General features: G+C 36.8%; 1 protein-coding gene across 4 annotated transcripts in view; it reads left to right on the forward strand.

Annotated features, from left to right (window-relative positions):
• The window catches only part of RPS6KC1 (ribosomal protein S6 kinase C1), a 208,102-nt gene that overhangs the window by 114,664 nt on the left and 73,546 nt on the right, over positions 1-19,892 (forward strand). For all 4 annotated transcript variants that reach the window (XM_040263157.1, XM_040263158.1, XM_040263160.1 and 1 more), the window contains one exon: positions 10,713-10,805. In XM_040263157.1, coding sequence (XP_040119091.1) covers positions 10,713-10,805 — 93 coding nt within the window. The remainder of the gene's footprint in view (positions 1-10,712; positions 10,806-19,892) is intronic.

A 19,892-nucleotide genomic window follows, 5' to 3' on the forward strand; every position in this document is an offset into this window, starting at 1 on the left:
AACTCTCACATCCATACATGACTGGAAGAACGATAGCCTTGACTAGAGGGACCTTTGTTGGCAAAGTAATGTCTCTGCTTTTTAATATGCTGTCTAGGTTAGTCATAACTTTCCTTCCAAGGAGTAAACGTCTTTTAATTTCATGGCTGCAGTCACCATCTGCAGTGATTTTGGAGCCCCCCAAAATAAAGTCTGTCACTGTTTCCACTGTTTCCCCATCTATTTGCCATGAAGTGATGTGACCAGATGCCATGATGTTAGTTTTCTGAATGTTGAGCTTTAAGCCAACTTCTTCACTCTCCTCTTTCCTTTTCATCAAGAGGCTCTTTAGTTCTTCACTTTCTGCCATAAGGGTGGTGTCATCTGCATATCTGAGGTTATTGATACTTCTCCCGGCAATCTATAAAATGGAATGTAAATCACATCGTATACATCTCTCTCATGCAGTGCAAAATTATTTGTACTTCTTAGGCAGCAACTTCCTGCCTTCTAAGTTAACATCTCTTCGCCAGGAGTTCAGTTTCTCCTCACTCACACTGGTACCGACAATATTGAATCAGTCCCTTTTAAGCAGCTTACTCTGTGAGTGTCAAGAAAACTTTTTTGTTAAAGAAAAAGTTCTTAAAAGGGCTGATTGCTCATTTTGGCCTGCACAGTGTTAGAAGGTAATTAGCATAGGCTTGGGATCCAAAGAAGGAAATGAGTCTAAACAAGGTATATATAACAACTATTCCTCTTTATCAATTTTGTGATTTTAATTGTTCGTGATTTTATTTTGCTGTTGTTGTTTACTCACTAAGTCATGTCTGAATCTTTTGTGACCCCATGGAGCCTGCTAGTCTCCTCTGTCCATAGGATTCCCCAGATAAGAATACCAGAGTGGGTTACCATTTCCTTTTCCATTAATGATTTTTTTAAAAGTTATTGATGGGTGAAAAGCATTAAAACAAACCGTCAAAGATGAAATAAAATGAGACTCACCTTCTCCTTCTTTTTCTTGGCCCTTAGCTCTTTGTTCTGTGCTGTGCTTAGTCGCTCAGTCGTGTCTGACTCTCTGCGACCCCATGGGCTGTAGCCCGCTAGGCTCCTCTGTCTTAGGGGATTCTCCAGGCAGGAATTCCATCCCTAATATCCCTAATATTGCCACGTGTAGAATGACAGTAATTTATACTTTATTTTATTTGAAATTTTAAATTATGATTCTTTTAGCATTCACATACAGTTTTATTGATTCATGCTAAAACTAATAATTTAAGCATAAGCCCTACAAGTGGCAGCTAGAGATCACCTGGAATTATAAAGACATAATTCTCACAGGGATATTTAGTTTATTTGGGGCTACCCCTGGTCTTATTAAGAAAGCAGGTGAATACTTAAAATGTTAGAAACATTGTGGTTTATCATTATTGTTTTTATGTTACATCTATCTGGATGTGGCATATTTCTGGAAGAAATTTTCTTTTTTAATTAAACTAAGATTTTATTTTTATGATGCAATTTAAGAGTTACATCTTCTAGAGTGAAAATGTTTCTTAATTAATCTAAGGCAGACTTGTCTACGTCTCAGATCTGTCCCTTGAAGCTATGGAAGATTGGACAAGATACTTAACTCCACCTCTTCGCTTCAGTTTCTACATGTGAATAATGAGGATAATAGTAATTCCCTGTTGTTAGGATTAAATAGGTTAAAAAAAATCGCTCACGTATGTGGATGCATGCACACACTCCCATGTAAACAATCAAGCGCCTGCCTTGTAAAAAGACTGGCTGATAAGTGAAGCTTTTCAGTTCAGTTCAGTTCAGTCGCTCAGTTGTGTCTGACTCTTTGCGACCCCATGAATCGCAGCACACCAGGCCTCCCTGTCCATCACCAACTCCCAGAGTTCACTCAGATTCACGTCCATCGAGTCAGCAATGCCATCCAGCCATCTCATCCTCTGTCGTCCCCTTCTCCTCCTGCCCCCAATCCCTCCCAGCATCAAAGTCTTTTGCATGAGGTGGCTTTTAAGACTAGCTTAATAAGCATTAACCTGTTTTCCATCTCCCCTCATATATTTACTTTATATACCTTTTTGCACATTTATAAATGCTTTTTATACTTTTTGAAAATTATAAAAGGTTTCAGTTTCTAGTTTAGAAACAGACTGTAATCTTGGTTCATCAGACCACTAGAAATTTTTCTGCTGCTTTTCTGAGTCCTTTTCATTTTCTCTGTGGCCTTTAAAACGTACAGTTACCAGAACTATACTTCTAGTGTAAGAATTTCTGTTGTTAAGCAGTTGACCATTCTTTTTAGGACAAACTGTATACACTTTTGTTACTTCTTCTAACATAATAAATGTGTTTAAGTAAGTTACCTGCTGAGTCATTTTCAGATTGTTAATGGTTATAACTCTGTTCTGTTTGCTAATCTTTTCGTGTTTTCTCTCATTGTTATTTCAATTATATTATTTCTTTTACTATTATTATTTCTTTACTATTGAATTATTCTATCTAGTTTTAAAATTAAAAATTATTTTTAATGAAGTATAAGTGACTTAACAATATTGTATTAGTTTTAGGTGTATAGCATAGTGATTCAATATATTTATATACTGCAAAATATGCATCATAGTAAGTCTAGTATCATCTATTACCATATAAAGTTATTACAGTACTATTAACAGTATTCCTTGTGCTGACTTACTTACTTTAACCTGAAAGTTCTTACCTCTTAATCTCCCTTACCTATTTCACTCAACTCTCCCCACCTCCCTTCTGGCAACCACCAGTTTGTATCTGTGTCTGTTTCTATTTTGTTATGTTTATACATTTGTTTTTTAGATTCTATATATAAGTGAAATCATATGCTATTTGTGTTTCCTGTCTGATTTAGTTTACTTAGCCTAATATCCTCTGAGTCCATGGATGTTGTTGCAAATGGCAGGATTGCATTTAAGCATTTTTAAATGGACTATTTATCTGAAGGTTGCTTTGAATTCAGTTCCTATTTTCTGTGGAGTTGACAACTGGCCCTATGTGCAGTCCAGTGTGTATATTCTCCATCTATTTTGGGGGGACACTGATAAGCATATTAAATAGGATGGGCCTCTATGAACTTAATTTTTTTTTTAACTAACTCCGTCTTGTATGTCAGTACAGTTGATCTTGAATGATGTGGGCTTGGACAGTGCAGGTGTACTTAGATGTGATTTTTTAGCAGTAGTACTGCAGTAGTATCTGCTGTTCAGTTGCTGAGTTGTGTCTGACTCTTTGTGACCCCATGGACTGTAGCTCACCAGGCTCTTCCGTCCTCCACTGTGTCCTCCAGTTTGCTCAGATTTGTGTCCATTGAATTGGTGATGCTATCCTACCATCTCATCCTCTGCCGTCCTCTTCAATCTTTCCCAGCATCAGAGTCTTTTCCAGTGAGTCATCACTTCGCATCAGTTGGCAAGGTGTTGGAGCTTCAGCATCAGTCCTTCCAATTACTATTTAGGGTTGATTTCTTTTAGGATAGACTGCAGTCTAAGGGTCTCTCAAGAATCTTCTCCAGCACCACTATTTGAAAGCATTAATTCTTTGGTGCTAAGCCTTCTTTATGGTCTAATTCTCACATCCATACATAGCTTTGACTGTATGGACCTTTGTTGGCAAAGTGTTATCTTTGCTTTTTAATATGCTCTCTAGATTGGTCATAGCTTTTCTTCCAAGGAACAAGCATCTCTTAATTTTGTGGCTGCAGTCACCGTCCACAGTGATTTTAGAGCCCAAGAAAATAAAATCTGTCACTGTGTTTCCATTTTATTCTCCAGCTATTTGCCATGAAATGATGGGGCTGGATGCTGTGATCTTAGTTTTTTTAATGTTGAGTTTCAAGCCAGCTTTTTCACTCTTCTCTTTGACCTTCATCAAGAGGCTCATTAATTCCTCTTCATTTTCTGTTGTTAGAGTGGTATCATCTGCATATCTGAGGTTGTTGGTATTTCTCCCAGCAATCTTGATTCCAGCTTGTGAGTCATCCAGCCTGGCATTTCTACTCATCCTTGCTCATTCAAGCTCCCTATTTATACATTCTCTGTTATAGTTCCCCATACTCACTTTTATAAGGCAATAACTTATTAAGCAAATAAATATATAAAGCCTGCCGTGTAACTTTTGACTTTGAGAAAGGAACCATGATGTTTATCAGTCAGAATTTTCTTTCAGGCATAGCTTTAAATGAAAATAAATCAAAAGAGATTTAGTATAGGGAAGCTGATTGTATTAGATTGTATAAATTCACTAGCATCTAAGACTCAGTGTATATACAGTATCAAACTAGTGTGCACTGGAGTTACTTCAACACAATCTCTGCTCTTGCACACCCTAAAGCAGGGGTTCCCAACCTCTGGGATCTAATGCATGGTGATCTGAGATGGAGTTGATGTAATAATAAAAGAAATAAAGTACACAATAAATGTAATGTGCTTGAATCGTCCCCAAACCATCCCCCTTCCAACCGGTCGATGGAAAAATTGTCTTCCATGAAGCCAGTCCCTGGTGCCAGAAAGGTTTGGGATCACTGCCCTAAAGCATAATTGAGGAGCCAGTATATGTGCATAATTGAGGTGACAAACGTTAGAATTGTAAGAGCCATGTAGAATAATAAAAACTTGTATCAGCAGGGGTTAAAAAGGGGTACCTAGTGAGTTAGATTTGATGTTAGGATTTTTTCCCCTCAGTTCTTAGGCAATTAAGAGCAAGATGTTTTTCTTTTGGAGTAAGCATTTACTTTTTATTTTCACTTTTGTATTTTACTGTATTAATGTGTGCGTGTGTGTGCGCCTCCGCATGCATACATGTGGCTCAGTCTTGTCTGAAACTCTTTGTCACCTCGTGGACCTCCAGGTTCCTCCATTCGTAGAATTTTCCAGGCAACAATACTGAAATGGGTTGCAAATTCCTCCTGCAGGGGAATCTTCCGAACCCATGGACTGAACCCACACCTCCTATGTCTCCTGCGCCGGCAGGCAGGTTCTGTCACTGTGCCACCTGGGAAGCCCTTCCTCTATTAAACCTGGCCTTTATTTAGGTTAGAGTCATGCTTGATTATTTGTCTGAACTTTAATGTAAATGTCTTTTGGAGGTTCTTGATTAGCTTGATGAATTTATTTCTCTTCTTTAACCATATTTGGACCATACTGTCAACCAATACAACAAGTGAATTGATTTAAATGATTTTTGGCAAGTCTTTAATTCTCTGCAGAGCAGATCTTTTTCTTTCTTGAATACACAAACAAACATTTGTTTCTAGCCTGGTTATTAAGAAAATAAAAGAATCTTCCTTTTCAGTTTTGAATTTTTTTGTTGATCAGTGTTTTTCCTTTGGGGCACTCTAGGTCATGAGTTACTTTACCTGAGTTTTCTGTGATGGTTCAAGCTTTTGCTTTATTGAATTTATTTGAGACTCTCATGCGGTAAATAAAAAAGTTCCAAATTTTTCCAGTTGTTGTTGACAATATCTTTTTCAAAAAAAGGACAGAAAGGAGCAAAAGCACTATCCTACTCTTTCTTTTCTTCATTACTAAAAAGCTCCGAGGAAATTTAAAGACCAAATCTCAAAAAAAAAGAAAAAAGAACTTTGCGTAAACTAAAGATATGGTGGCTCAAATGATAAAGAATTCACCTGCAGTGTAGGAGACCTGGGTTCGATCCCTGGGTCAGGAAGATCCCCTGGAGAAGGAAATGGCAAACCACTCTAGTATTCTTGTCCTGAGAATTCCATGGATAGGGGAACTTGGTGGGCTACTACAGTCCATGGAGTTGTAAAGAGTTGGACATGACTGAACGACTAAAACTTTCACTTAAAGTTGCAGTTTTAACTAAAGGAGATGGATTTTTTTTCCCTCTTTTTCAGCTGTATATGACTTTGAATGATTTAAGAGTTAGTAGTTTTAGAGGAGATTTCCCTGTAAAAGACATGGAATAGCTCATTTGCTATTTTTAGCTCTAGGAATTTAAAACTCAAGATCAATGAAATTTAGAAAAAGTAAATGGTCTAAATTTAGGACGTAAAAGACTGTGTAGTTTCTAAAGTATGAATGCAGTTTTTACTGGCAGTTATAAGGTATGAATGGAAACACAGTGGGCCTTCTGTACACATGGGCTCCACATTTGTGGATTAAACCAACTACAAACTGAAAATAGTTGGGGAGACAAAATGCTGCTGCTGCTGCTGCTGCTGCTAAGTCGCTTCAGTTGTGTCTGACTCTCTGCGACCCCATGGACTGCAGCCCACCAGGCTCCTCCATCCATGGGATTTTCCAGGCAAGAATACTGGAGTGGGGTGCCATTGCCTTCTACGATAAGTAGTTAGAGATGATTTAAAATGTATGGGTGGATTGTGTAGGTTATATAAGTACCGCACCATTTTACATAAGGGAATTGAACATCTGTGCATTTTAGTATTCATGGGGATCCTGGAATCAGTCTCCTGTGTATTGGTTCCAGGGACAATTGTGTGTAGAATGTATGCATTTCCTGAGTGTTTCATAGAGTCTGAGTATAGTTGCTATAATATTGACAGTATTTCACTGTTGTGCATTTTGTTTACTAGTGTCACTGGTATGTCTCAATTCTTCTTCAGCAAATTCTTTAGAACGAGTGTTATGTCAGCCTTAATGAGACATGGGCAAAGCAAAGGTGGCAGTCAGGTGTGCTCCAGATCAGTAATAGGACTGCAGTTAGGAGTCATGCTTGAAGTGTGACCTAAGAGAGACTTGTTTAGGAGGTTGAGTACTGGGGATTAGGAGGTTGCCAGGGAAAGCCTCAGCAAAGCCAAAAATCTATAGGTGAAGCCAAGTTCAGAAACTAGTGCAATTAGCTCTCATGGTTTCAGAGTGTGGATTCTTGATATGTTCTTGGTAGAACTTTCCTTCTGCCTTTGACTGCTTGTTGCCACCCAGATAATGCTGACTTAACTCTCAGGTTATTTAAGGCCAAGTAGCTGACCCTATTCCACATACAGTTGGTGGAGCAGCAGCTCAGCATCACCTGGTAGCTTCTTGGAAATGCAGAGTCGTGGGCTCTACACGGCCGGACTGAGTCTGAGTCTCCATTTTCGTCAAGTCCTCAGGTAATGCGCATATGCATGTTACACGTTTGAGAAGTACCTCACTAACAGACCGTTAAGAGTTGAGATAGATCTCATTGAGAAAAGGGAATAATATCAAGTAAAAAACACTCTGGGCTGAATAAGTAACAACTTAAAAAAAGAGAACCCAAATGAAAACAAAGGCAAGCTTCACTTTAGCCATGTAGACAGTGTCAGACAGTGATAGTAAATAGGTCTTGCTGGTGTGCTGATAACTCTGGTCCACTGGTGGTGGCCGCCAAGTGCAAGACAAGAGTGTGGACTAACAGAGTCTGCCATAGGCTGGAGCAGTTGAATGATAACATACTTGCCATCTTTGCTTCTGAAAGTTGGTGGATTATCACATAGTCTTGTGTTTCCCCCCTGCTTCCACACCTCCTGTATTGAGTTTTGAACTTTTTGTTTCTCTAGGCATCTTCTGATATTGTAGCTGATACAAAGAAGTAAAATTTTTATTTTCTTCCTTAAGGAAATGAGCCATATTGCCTAGAAATATTTCCATTTACCCTGCCCCAACAGTATCTGCTGAAGTTCCTTTAAACAGTGTTATGTAATTATATAAATAAGATCTAATCCCCTCTTATCTATTACTTAGTTTTGTCATCTTAGCCAGATTGCTAAACCTTGCTGCTTTTCAGTTTTCTCATCTGAAAAAAAAAAAAAAGAATGTTGGACTTGATCTCTGCCTCTTCTGTTCTTAAAATTCTGTGGATTTATGTTTCCTTTTGCCATCTAAAAAAAGGAATAGATCTATAGGGATTCTACCCAATTTAAACACTGCATATCAGAAATACAGGATTTTTTATTGATGATTTTATTTCATGATCTTTCTTTGTTCGTTTCTCTGATCTTAGACTTTTATAGATGGTTAAAGTAGAAAGAGAACTTGAATGATCATTTTGCCTTTGGTCTTTCCCCATTACAATTTCACCATTCCTGTCTTTGCAAAAGTAACCTTACTAAATACTGTTTCGTTGAGTTGCTTCTTGTACAAAAACTTGTTTTCTAGATTCTGGAGAACATAGTCCAGACTTTTCTTCTTGGCATTCAAGGCCTGTTAAAAGCAGTAAAACCAACCAGCCTTAAATGTGTAATTTTATTTTCCTCTGTTCTACAATTTCAACATTTTCCCCCCTACCAAGCCAGTTTTTTCCCCCAATTCTATGTATAATATCCTTTCCTGACGTTATTTCTACATAACATTTAAAATCCCCTTTGATTTCACTTCTTGCTGAGACCACAGTTTATCATACATTGACTAATGAATTACCTTTATTGTCTTATATTTTTAAAAAATGTTTTACTGTTATTTAAGTTTTCATGTGTTTAGCTTATCTCTTCAAGTCAATTGTAAATGTCTTGAAACTAGGGACTGTGTCTTTTGATGATTTTTACATGCACATAGTGGGCATGGTAATTTATTGAAAGACACAGTAGAGAGCTTATGGTTTTCTGTCTGCTGTTGAGATTGATAAAGTGAACTGATAACTTTCCCTGGAAACTGAAAGATCCTATGACATCAGTGAATAAGAGGGATAAGTAGGAGATAGGGATGTTGGACATGTTTGGCCATGTTATTCTTTTTCCTCTTATAATGTTTTCTAGCCATTCCTTTTACAAAAATCACAAGCAGTTCTTAACGCTTCCTTGATAATAGAGTAGGGAGAGCTGAATTTTTAATCATCAGAATGTGTTGTGTAGCAGAAGGACTGCAAGCAATCAAGTAAGGGGTTGGGATCTAGTCTGGGATTTTTCACTGCTCTTTCTGACTGTAAACTCCCAACCATTCTGAACTTCCTTTTATTTATCTGTAAAATGGGATTATAATGACAACTTCTTGTAAGTACTACACTCAGACCAGGGTGAGGTATGAGGATGAAATAATATAACATAGATTAAGAGAGAAGAGTCTGTATTTCTGTATTATTTCTATTAAAATGCCCTGCTAAGTGTTTTTCTAGCCTTAAAAATTCGCCTTGGATTTTAAGCTTTAGGGAGACAGAGTTGTATCTGTGTTTTATATCATCTAGCTCAGCACTTAATATAAGTGAGATATTAAAAATATAATTTTTTGGAAACATATCCTAGAAGTGGAAATTACATAGATTTGAAAAGATTGTTATTACCCTGTTGAGTTTCCATTATCACCAACATTCTCAAGTTTCTTTAAAAGGTAAAGAGTTACCTTTTTTAAAATATCACCTCTTTAGGCATATTGAAGTTAGTGTCTGCTTGCTAAACCTAAGAACAAACAAAAAAAATTTTGAAAGCTAATTGCACAAAGTGATAGTTTTCCTAGCTGTTAAAGACACCTAATTTGTCTATGTGACCTCCCTCACTTGTCACTCCTCTCTTCCTCCTTCCTTTCTTTTCTGCTCTTCCTCTTGGATTCCAACCAGCATGCCAGGCACTGTGAATATACAGGTGAATAAGGCACACTTCCTGTTCTCAAGGAGCTTCTTGTCTAGTGATGTTGGACTGCACTAGGACTTGAAGCATTGGAAACGGCAACTCAGTAACTCCAGTAGTCATAACGTTTGGTTAACCAGGTTACTTATCAGTAGCTACTCAGTGGGGTGATAAATGTTTCCTCTGTATTCTAAGATTGTTGAGAACAGAAAGGTCTCTTTTGAAGATATAATAAGGCTTTGTGTGTCCTGTCATCGCATCACCATTTTAAATCACCATTTTAATAAAGGATTGCTTTCTGATTGTAAATGCCAAATGGAAAGGTCTTTGGAATTTATCTAGTCTAATGTTTCATATGACTGGTGGTGAAAAACTAAGACCAATGGATGGGAAGTTAGGATTATTCTTTTATTGTAAGTGGTACTGAAATATCCCTTCTGTATTCATTGATCTTTTTTGGACTTTTTATTATGGTGAACAGATGAAGTTTTCCACATCACAGGTGTTCAAATATTTAAAAGACTTTTTCTTCTGTAAATCATCTCTTTTTTAGGCTTAACCAATCTCAGTTCTAATAATTATTGGTTATGGGATAGAGTTTCTTAAATCTTCACCATTATTAGCAATTCTGGTTGACCTTAAATTTGCCAGTCCCTCTTAACATACATAGTATATATTTAAAAAGTAGCATTAAAGAACTGTAGTTTTATGATGAGAGAAAATGACTTATGTTCCCTCTTTCCCCAAGTTTATCTATTGTTTTTTAGTCTTTTTCTTCTAAATTACTCTTGAGCCTTCTGGGGCAAATATAAGGTTGTGATTGATTGCTGGTTCAGTTATCCATTTGTTACAAAGTTTCATTATATAGCTCTACAGTTCTGAATTGAATCGTTGCTTTGGAAACTGTATCAGCTCATTAATTTTTCTTTTTAAAATCTTGTTTCCAGTGTTATCATGATTTATTTACTTGCAACTTTTTTCTTGCTTTTTCTTTTTGATTTCCTTCATTTTTGATTTTATTATTATTTTTTTATTTTATATTACAGACAAACAGAAACTTCCTCCTTTCATCTTTCCATTCTCTGATTTATGATAAATTTAGTTCCTTTGGCCTGGCATTTGCTTCAGCAGGCAGTCTTCCTTCAAGTACCTCCCTGATTGATGTGTAATCTTTGATATCTTCCATTAGCCTCCAGGATCACTAAGTTCAAGGCCCCCTTGGAACCTAAGGAGCCCTGCCGAGGAGCTGAAGGCCTTCAGAGTCCTTGGGGTGATTGACAAGGTAATTCTTCAGTGTCTCTTCAAGAGTTCAATAATAAATCGACTGCATGCTGACATTATGTCTTTGAAGCTTTGGCTCTTAAGGATATGAAACAAAAGGAGAAAATGACTCAAATGCATCTGCACTTTAAAATAACAAAAGCAGAAAAGAAAAAGCTTTTATCTAAGCAATTCATGTAAGGTCATGCAAAATATGTTAAAGGAGAAGGTGCTTATTTGTTGGCATTCAGTCTAGTAAAGAGTTTGATTTTATAAACCTGTTATAGCAGATAAAGATACACTGTGTGTTAGTTACAAACACTAGTGAGTCAGTAGTTGTTCAGCATTAACTGGTATAGTCAGTCTAATGGTCAAAAAGAAGAATGGTGCTCTCCTAATAAATACTGTTTCTTGAGTACCTGCTATGTATCAGACCATGTATTAGGCAATTTATGTAATATAAACAACATAATACAATGTTTTATGTATGTTTACAGTATAAACAACATAATCCTTTTTCAACCCTGTTATTTGCATCTTGGTGGAAAAGTGATGTTTAGAACAGTTTAAGTAACTTGCCCCAGAAGTCACATAGAACTATTTAAAGTAGTACTGGAATTCAAACCAGGATCATTGTAACGCCAAGAACTGTGTTTTTCCCCTGTACACTAAATCCCCCTTTACACACTCACATTTTTATATTTGAAATCCAAGTATTGCGATAGCAGATGTCTCTGCCATTCAGTTTCACCAGATTTGGTGACATCTCAGGTATGCCAAACAACAGTGCTGGGGCATCAGAAAGTTTTTGAGTAATTGTAAAATCATACCCAGTAAGCCAGTTTTAAATATTTTTGGTCAACCACCACTATTTTAATACCTTTCAAAGTGAAAGAAAATGCCTTAATATTAGATATAAATTAATTTAATCTTTTTAATGTCAGTCAATCCTTTATGAAGCACCTTAGTGTTTATTTATAACTTCACATTCATTCACTGCTTCTTGTGTTCTAAAGTATGTGTTTGATTCTAAGCTAAAATTGAATAATGTGGAATATATTTCAGGTAATTTGAATAGTAACTAAGAATTTGAGGTATTTCAAAAGGAATATTAGGTTAGATATTACATGAAGCTGTTGTGATCTTTTTAAATTCTTATCAGCATCAGTTTGTCTCAGAGAAATTTATTTGACTGAATTTTGAAGTTAAAGAATTCTAAGCAATAGAACTTTTGATCCTGAAATATTTCCTTAACCATATTTTTTCTAACCTTCCCAGATTAGAGAAAATTCTGTTTGAGAATTCAGAGAAGTAAAATAGCAGTTAAATAGTTCTTGGATTAATTAAAACTTCTTGGATTTCTGTGCAGACAAATATACTTTTTTGAGGTACTGTGTCTGCTCCCTCTCTTAGATCTGTTTATTTTGACAAATATGACCTTTCATTGCTCGACTCTAATCATGAGTACGTCACCTTTAAGTCCTGGTAATAGCTGTGAGTCTCACATGTTTATCAAAATAAGGATGTTGACAGTGGAGGAATCCCTAAATTCTATGCTGAGAATGATAATTCACTATTATCTTTGTTCTGTTAACTGGGGGAATATGTTGGTGTTTAGAAGGGGACGTTTTAACTTTTCTAAGTAGAAATAAAGAAATCTGTACTTTGGAATTAATAAAACTTTGCAAATAATCTTTAAAAATTTGTAATAGTCTCTATTGTAAAAACATGAGTAGATAGATTTTTTAAAACTTTGAATTTTTTTTTTTTAAGATGAATTCTTCTCCATTGAAATGAAGGCTACCTAATATTTGGGTTTTGGAAACTTAAAAGTTTGGAAGAGAAGTGTTGTGTCAATTCTAGAAAATACACTAGATACATTAATCTCACCTGCTGTTGTTTAGTTGCTGCGTTGTGTCCAACTCTTTTGCGACCCCATGGACTGTAGCCCACTAGGCTCCTCTGTGCATGGGATTTCCCACGCAAGAATGCTGAGTGGGTTACCATTTCCTTCTCCAGGGGCTCTTCCCGACCCAGAGCTTGAACCTGTGCCTTCTGCATTGGCAGGTGGATTTTTTTACCACTGAGCCACCAGGGAAGCCCCAATCTCACCTGTACTGAACATTGATTCTCTAATTCTGTTTCATTAGGATATGTTCTTTAAGAGCTATTTCAAATGTTATTCTCTAATAGCTTAGGAAAATAAAATTTCCTTTGGAATAGACTTTGACAGACTTTTATAATGAAAACAAGTAAAGCAGATTTGTTCATTAATATCTAGACTGTAAGCTTCATGAAAATAAGATCCTGTCTTTCTTGTTCACCTTTATAATCTCAGCATCCAGAATCATGCCTGGCACATAATGGATACTTAGTCAATATTTGTTGAAGGCATGAAATTGAGACTTAAGTGACTTTTAATGTATTATATATAGAGTGACACCTACTGGTATAATGTGAGACTGCTATCTAGTATCGTGGTTCAAGACACTCAGATGTCTTTATCCAGAGGGACAGTAATTACATAGTTGTGTCTTGGTCTAGAATTCAAAGAGGAATAAGTGCCTTTCTGTTCTTTAACTGGGATTGGAAAATCTTTCATTTTAATGCGGTGCAAGGAAAGCAGCACTTTACTTGTGGAGGAGAAACAGTTCAAATGATGGTGGATTTCTCACCAGAAATCATCAAGGCCGTGCGGATGTGGCACAACACTGGAGTGCTGGAGAAGAGCTGTCAACCCCGTTTCTATGTCCTGAAAACTAGCGATCAAGAATGAAGGGGAAATCGGCCCTTTAGAAGGCTGAAGGAAAGGATGAAGCAACACTAAGGGAATTTGTCACTTGATAATCTGCTGTGAGAGAATAGCTTAAGTAAGTTCTCTAAAGAGAAAGGAAATAACAAAAGCAGGAATTCTGAAATATTAAGGAAGAAAGAACAAAAGAGTGAAATACAGGTGGATGTTTTCCTTTCCCTCTGGAGTATTCTAAGTTGTTTTATGGTTGAACAAAAACTATACTGTCTGATGTAGTTCTTTTTTTTTTTTTTAATCATTTCTTTATTTTAATTGGAGGATAATTACTTCACAGTATTGTGATGGCTTTTGCCATACATTGGCGTGAATAGGCCACAGGTACACCTGTGTCCCCCATCCTCCCACTCCGCCCTGCCCCATCCCTCCAGGCTGTTACAGAGCACCAGCCCTGGGTGCCCTGCTTCATGCGGGCCTGATGTAGTTCTAAAAGTGTAAAGAGAAAATATTTATGATAATTATAAATGAAGGAGTATAAGGGAATGTAAGGTTTCTGCACTTCATTTGAAATGGTAAAATGATGACACCAGTAGGCAGAGATGTTATTTGTATCTGATGGCTAGAGTAAGCAGTAAAAAAGGTAGACGTAGAGAGAGATACACTAAAAAACACTCTAGATAAACCAAATGGAATTCTGAAAAGCATTCAAGTAGCCCACAGGAAGGCAAGAAAAAGAAAATAGAAAGAAAAAACAAAGAGTACAGACAGAAAATGTAAAAATTGGCTTCAGAGCAAAGAAAATTAACCGGAGACAGGAAAATTATATAATGATAAAAGGGTTAGTCCACTAAGAATATGTAGCAGTCCTAGACATGTATTCACCAAATATAAGTTTGGTATATTATTATTAGTATACTGATAATACAAAAAACTGATAAAACTGAAAGGAGAAATAAGTAATTTCACATTTGTGAGATATGGTGAAAGTGGTGCTTATAACGAAATTGACAGCATTGAATGCATATATTAAAATTGAAGAAAGCTCTAAAATCAATTATCTAAGTTTCCATCCTAGGAAATGAGAAAAAGAAGAGCAAAATAAATAGGGAGTCGCCCGGTCATGTCCAACTCTTTGCAACCGCATGAACTGTGGTCCACCAGACATGGATTCAGGAATCCACACGCAATGCAAGAGACCCAAGTTCGATCCCTGGGTTGGGAAGATCCCCTGGAGAAGGGAATGGCTACCTGCTCCATTATTCTTGCTTGGAGAATTCTGTGGACAGAGCAGCTTGGCGGATTATAGTTCATGGGGTTGCAAAGAGTTGGACATGACTGAGTGACTAACGCTGGGTCTTCCCAGGTAGCACTAGTGGGAAAGAACCCTCTTGCCAGTGCAGGAGATGTAAGAGACGTGAGTTCTATCCCCAGGTCAGGAAGATTCCCTGGAGGAAGGCATGGCAACCCACTCCAGTACTCTTGCTTGGAGAATCCCACGGGCAGAAGAGCCTGGTGGACTACAGTCCATTGGATTTCAAACAGTCAGACACGGCTGAAGCGACTTAGAGGGCATGCACAGCAGAAGAAAAGAAATAATAAAAATTAAGGCGGAAATCATAAGAATTGAAAAACAGGAACTCAAAAAAAAAAAAACCCAAACTTGGTTCTGTTAAAAAGTCAATAAGCTTTTTTCTAGGTTTACTAATAAAAAAGAGAAAAGATACAAAATTTTAAGATCAGAGACATAAGAGAGAACCTCACTTTAGGCATAAACGTTAAAAGGGTAATAAGGGAACAATGCTATGCACACAAAATTGATAATCTAGATGAAATGGACCAATTCCTTTAAAGACATAGTCTGCTGAAACTCACACAAGAAATATTCAATCTGAGTAGGTCTATACCTATTTAAAAAAATTGAACCAATAATTAATAAGCTTCTAAAGTCGAAAGCATCAGGCCTAGATGGATTCACTGGTGAATTCCACCAACATTTAGGGAAGAGATTGAACCAATTCTATAATTTCTTCCAGAAGATCGAAGCAGTGGTCATACTTCCTAACTTACTCACTGAGGCCAGTGTTAGCTTAAAAACAGAAGTAAAGATATTACTAGAAATGAAAGTTATAGACCAGTATCTCTCATAAACATAGATATAAAAAGCCTAAAAAAAAATTAGGAATTTTGAATCTAATAATGTATAGAAAGAGCTATGTACTATGACCAAGTGGTATTTATCCCATATGTGCAAGGCTGGTTTGACATTTCCAAGTCAATTAATGTTATCCAGCATATCTACAAGCTAAAGAATAAAAATCACATCATCCTCTCAATTGACTATAAAAAAGCTATGGCATAATCCAATACCCATTCATGATAAAAACTCTCAGCAAATTAGGAATCGAGGGGAAATGTCTCAACTTGATAAAGCACTTTTACAGAGCTCCTATAGTTTGCATCATCCTTAATGCTGAGAATCTTGAAGTTTCCCTCTAAGATCATGATCAAGGCAAGGATGTCCTTTCTCATCCCTCCTTTTCAGCATCCTACTAAAAGTTCTCACAATTGCAGTAAGGTAAGGAAAGGAAATAAAGATACAAAAATTGGAAAGGAAGAAAGAAAACTTCATTTGAAGGTGACATGATTGTCTATATGAAAAATGCACCAAAAAATAAACTATTATAGGAAGGCTGCATGATACATGGTTAATGTATAAAAGTCCATCACTTTCTTATATATCAGCAGTGAACAAGGGGAATTTAAAAACTCAATATCACGTATATCAGCACTTCCAAAAAAATGAAATACTTAGACATAAATCTAACAAAATATATACAACTTTATATGAAGAAAACTATAGAACTCTAATGAAAAAAATTAAAGAAGAGCTAAATAAATGGCGAGATATTCCATGTTCATATGTAGGATGATTCGTTACTGTCAAGATGTCAGTTCTTCCCTGCTTGATTTATACATTTAGTACAATCTCAGTCAAAATCACAGCAAGTTATTTTGTGGATATTGAGAAAATGATTCTAAAGTTTTTATAAAGGGACAGATGTTCCAGAAAATCTAACATAATATTGAAGGAAAAGAACAAATTCAGAGAAGTAATTCTACCTGAATTTAAGACTTTCTGTAAAGCCATAGAAATCAAGACAGTGGTGTGGGATTGGTGAAAGAATAGACAGATAAATGGAACAGAATAGAGTTAGAAATAGATCTACGTGAATATAGTCTAGTGGTCTTTGATAAAGGAGTAAAGGCAGTACCATGGAGAAAAGATATTTGCATCAGCAGATGGTACTGAAGCACCAAAGCCAGTGAAGAAAGGGGTCCGAGACACATGCCTTAAAGGGGCCTGAGACACAGGCCTTAAGAGGGCCCTAGACACAGGCCTTAAAGGGGTCCTAGACATAGACACATTGAAAAAAAATGAACTCAAAGTGGATTGTAGACCTAAAGAAAAACACAAAGGTATAAAAATCTTAGAATACAACATAGGAGAAAATCTAGATAATCTTGGGTTTGGCAGTGACTTTTTAGATATAACACCAAAGACGTGATCCATGAAAGAAATATTTGATAAGCTGGACATCATCAAAATTAAAAACTTCTCCTCTATGAAAGACACTGTAAAGATAATGAAGACAAGTTATAGACTGGGAAAAAATATTTGTCAAAGCATATATGATAAGGAATGTTATCCAGAATATACAAAGAACTTTTAAAACCTAACAGTAAGAAACTGAACAACCCAATTAAAAATGGGCTGAAGACCTTAATAGGAACCTCACCAAAGGAAATATACAGATGTCAAGTAAGCATATGAAAAGACACTGCACATCATATATCATCAGGGAAACGTAAACTAAAACAGCAATGAAATACCTCTAGATACTTGTTGAGTTGCCCAGTCATGTGGGACTCTTTGTGACCCTATGGAGTGTAGCCTGCCAGGTTGCTCTGTCCATGGGATTTCCAAGGCTAGAATACTGGACTGGGCTGCCATTTTCCTCTCTAGGGGATCTTCCTGACCCGACCCAGTGATCAAACCCGCATCTCCCACAAGTCTCCTGAGTTATAGGCAGATTCTTTACTGCTGAGCCACCAGGAAACCATTAGAATGGCCAGAATCTGAACACTGACAGCGCCAAATGCTGGCGAGGATGGGAAACAATAGGGCCTCTCATTCGTTGCTGGCTGGGGGTACAAAATGGTGCAGCCACTTTGGAAGACATCTGACAGATTCTTACCAGACTAAACATACTTTTACTATATAATCCAGCAATGGTGCTTACGAGTTATTTACTCAAATGAGCTGAAAAGTTAACATCCACACAGAAGTCTCCATGTGTATATTTATAACAGCTTTATTCATAATTGTCAAAAGTTGGAAGCAACCAGATGCCCTTCATGGGATGAATAAACTGTGGTACATCTAGACAATGGAAAATGATTCAGTGCTTAAAAGAAATGAGCTATCAAACTGTGAAGACACGGAGGAACTTTAAATGCGTATCACCGAGTGAAAGATGTGCGTGCTGCCTGCATCAGATTCTTTGCAGCCCCATGGACTGTAGCCCTCTAGGTTCTTCTCTCCGTGGGACGCCAGGCAAAGATACTGGAGTGGGTTGCCATTTCCTCCTCCAGAGGATCTTCCTAACCCAGGGACTGAACCTGCATCTCTTATGCCTCCTGCATTTTGGCAGGTGGGCTCTTTACCACTAGTGCCACTTGGGAAGCCCAAACAAGTAAAAGATACAAACCTGAAAAGGGTACGTGTTGTACGACTGTAAGTATATGACATTCTGGAAAGGGCACAAAGTCAGGGAGACAGTAGAATGATCCGTGATTACCAGGGATTAGGAGGAGGAAGGAAGGATGAATAGGTAGAGACGGAATTTTGGGGGGCAGTGAAACTATTCTGCTTGATATAATGGTGGATACATGTTGTACATTTGTCAAAAACCATTGGAATATCAAGAGTGAACTCTAAATTGTGATCTTTGGGTGATAATAATGTGTCACTGTAGGTTCATCAGTTTCAACAAATGTACCACTGCTGCAAGCTGTTCATAATGGTGGAGCTTGTAGGGTGTTTGGGGGCAGGAGGAATGTATGGAAACTTTGTACTTTCTGTTCAATTTTGTTGTGAACCTAAAACTGCTTCAAGAAGCACAGTAGAGTTGGATTGTGCTGATAACATTGATAACCACAAGCTAATTTATGCATATTGTTGAAGGGCATGTAGTTTAGCCACAGTTTTTATACATGAAATCAAAATAGACTTTGATTATAGCTAGTAATATCATCTTTAAAGAATGGCATCTAATGTACCTGTTTTTTGAAACAAGGGACAGCTACATGTTTGATAAACACACACACACACACGAGTTTTGGTTGTTTCATTATGTTCAGAACTTTAATATCTTGTTCTTTCTCTTGGAAACATACGTCTTAACTATAATTGAATATATAAAAATGAATCTACACTTGCAAAACCCTTTATCTGTGATATTAATGTTAATAGATTAATAGAGTATTTTTTTATTCTAAAGAACTCATTCTTTTTGTATTTAAAGTATGATTATCTAATGTATTTTTAGGGATAGATTTGTATGGACAATTTTATAATATGATAACCTAAGTAATTTTGGGATCAAGGAGCTAGTTTCATTTTACCTCCTAGTGGCTTGGCATATTCAAGCTCAGGGTTAGAAAGGACTTTAAGGTCATCTGACCCAATGAATTACAGATCTTGTGGCCCATCTGTAGTGCCCCACTGAATGGCTGCTCAGCTTTAGCCTCTTTTTATTTGTTAATTTAACAAGCTTCTTTTGAATGCCACCATGTGACAGCCACTGCTGGGTGCTGTATAGGACTTGTTTCTTCTTTTTAGTCTAGCAGGAGAGATACAGGTCAGTATGTAAATTCTAAAACAACATGGAAGGGACTATAAAGAAGTGTGAGTAAAGACTGAGCTACTCAGTGTCTCAGTCGGTCATTCCGTTTTACACAATTGAAACTCTTAGAAAGGCTTTTTTTTTTTCCTCTTGAGCCAAGTACTGCTGCTTTAGTCCTTAGTACTGCCCTTCTCCAGTAACCACTTTTTAGTTATTTCAAGACACTGTGTTGTCTTTCCAGTTGGTATTGTTTTTCTGTTTGTTTCTTCTAGTTTTATTTTGCTTAAATTTGACCAAAATTTCAATCTGTTGAAATCTCTTCAGACTTAACTTGTACACACTTTTTTTTCCTTAGGGTTAATAAATTGGTTGCTTCTCTCCCCGTCACGCTCCTCTTATTTTTTCCTATGTCCCTGTCCTTCTTATTTTTTACATTTATTACTAAACCATTTGA

Source organism: Oryx dammah, unplaced genomic scaffold (genome assembly GCF_014754425.2).
Source record: "Oryx dammah isolate SB20612 unplaced genomic scaffold, SCBI_Odam_1.1 HiC_scaffold_21, whole genome shotgun sequence".
NCBI lineage: Eukaryota > Metazoa > Chordata > Mammalia > Artiodactyla > Bovidae > Oryx > Oryx dammah.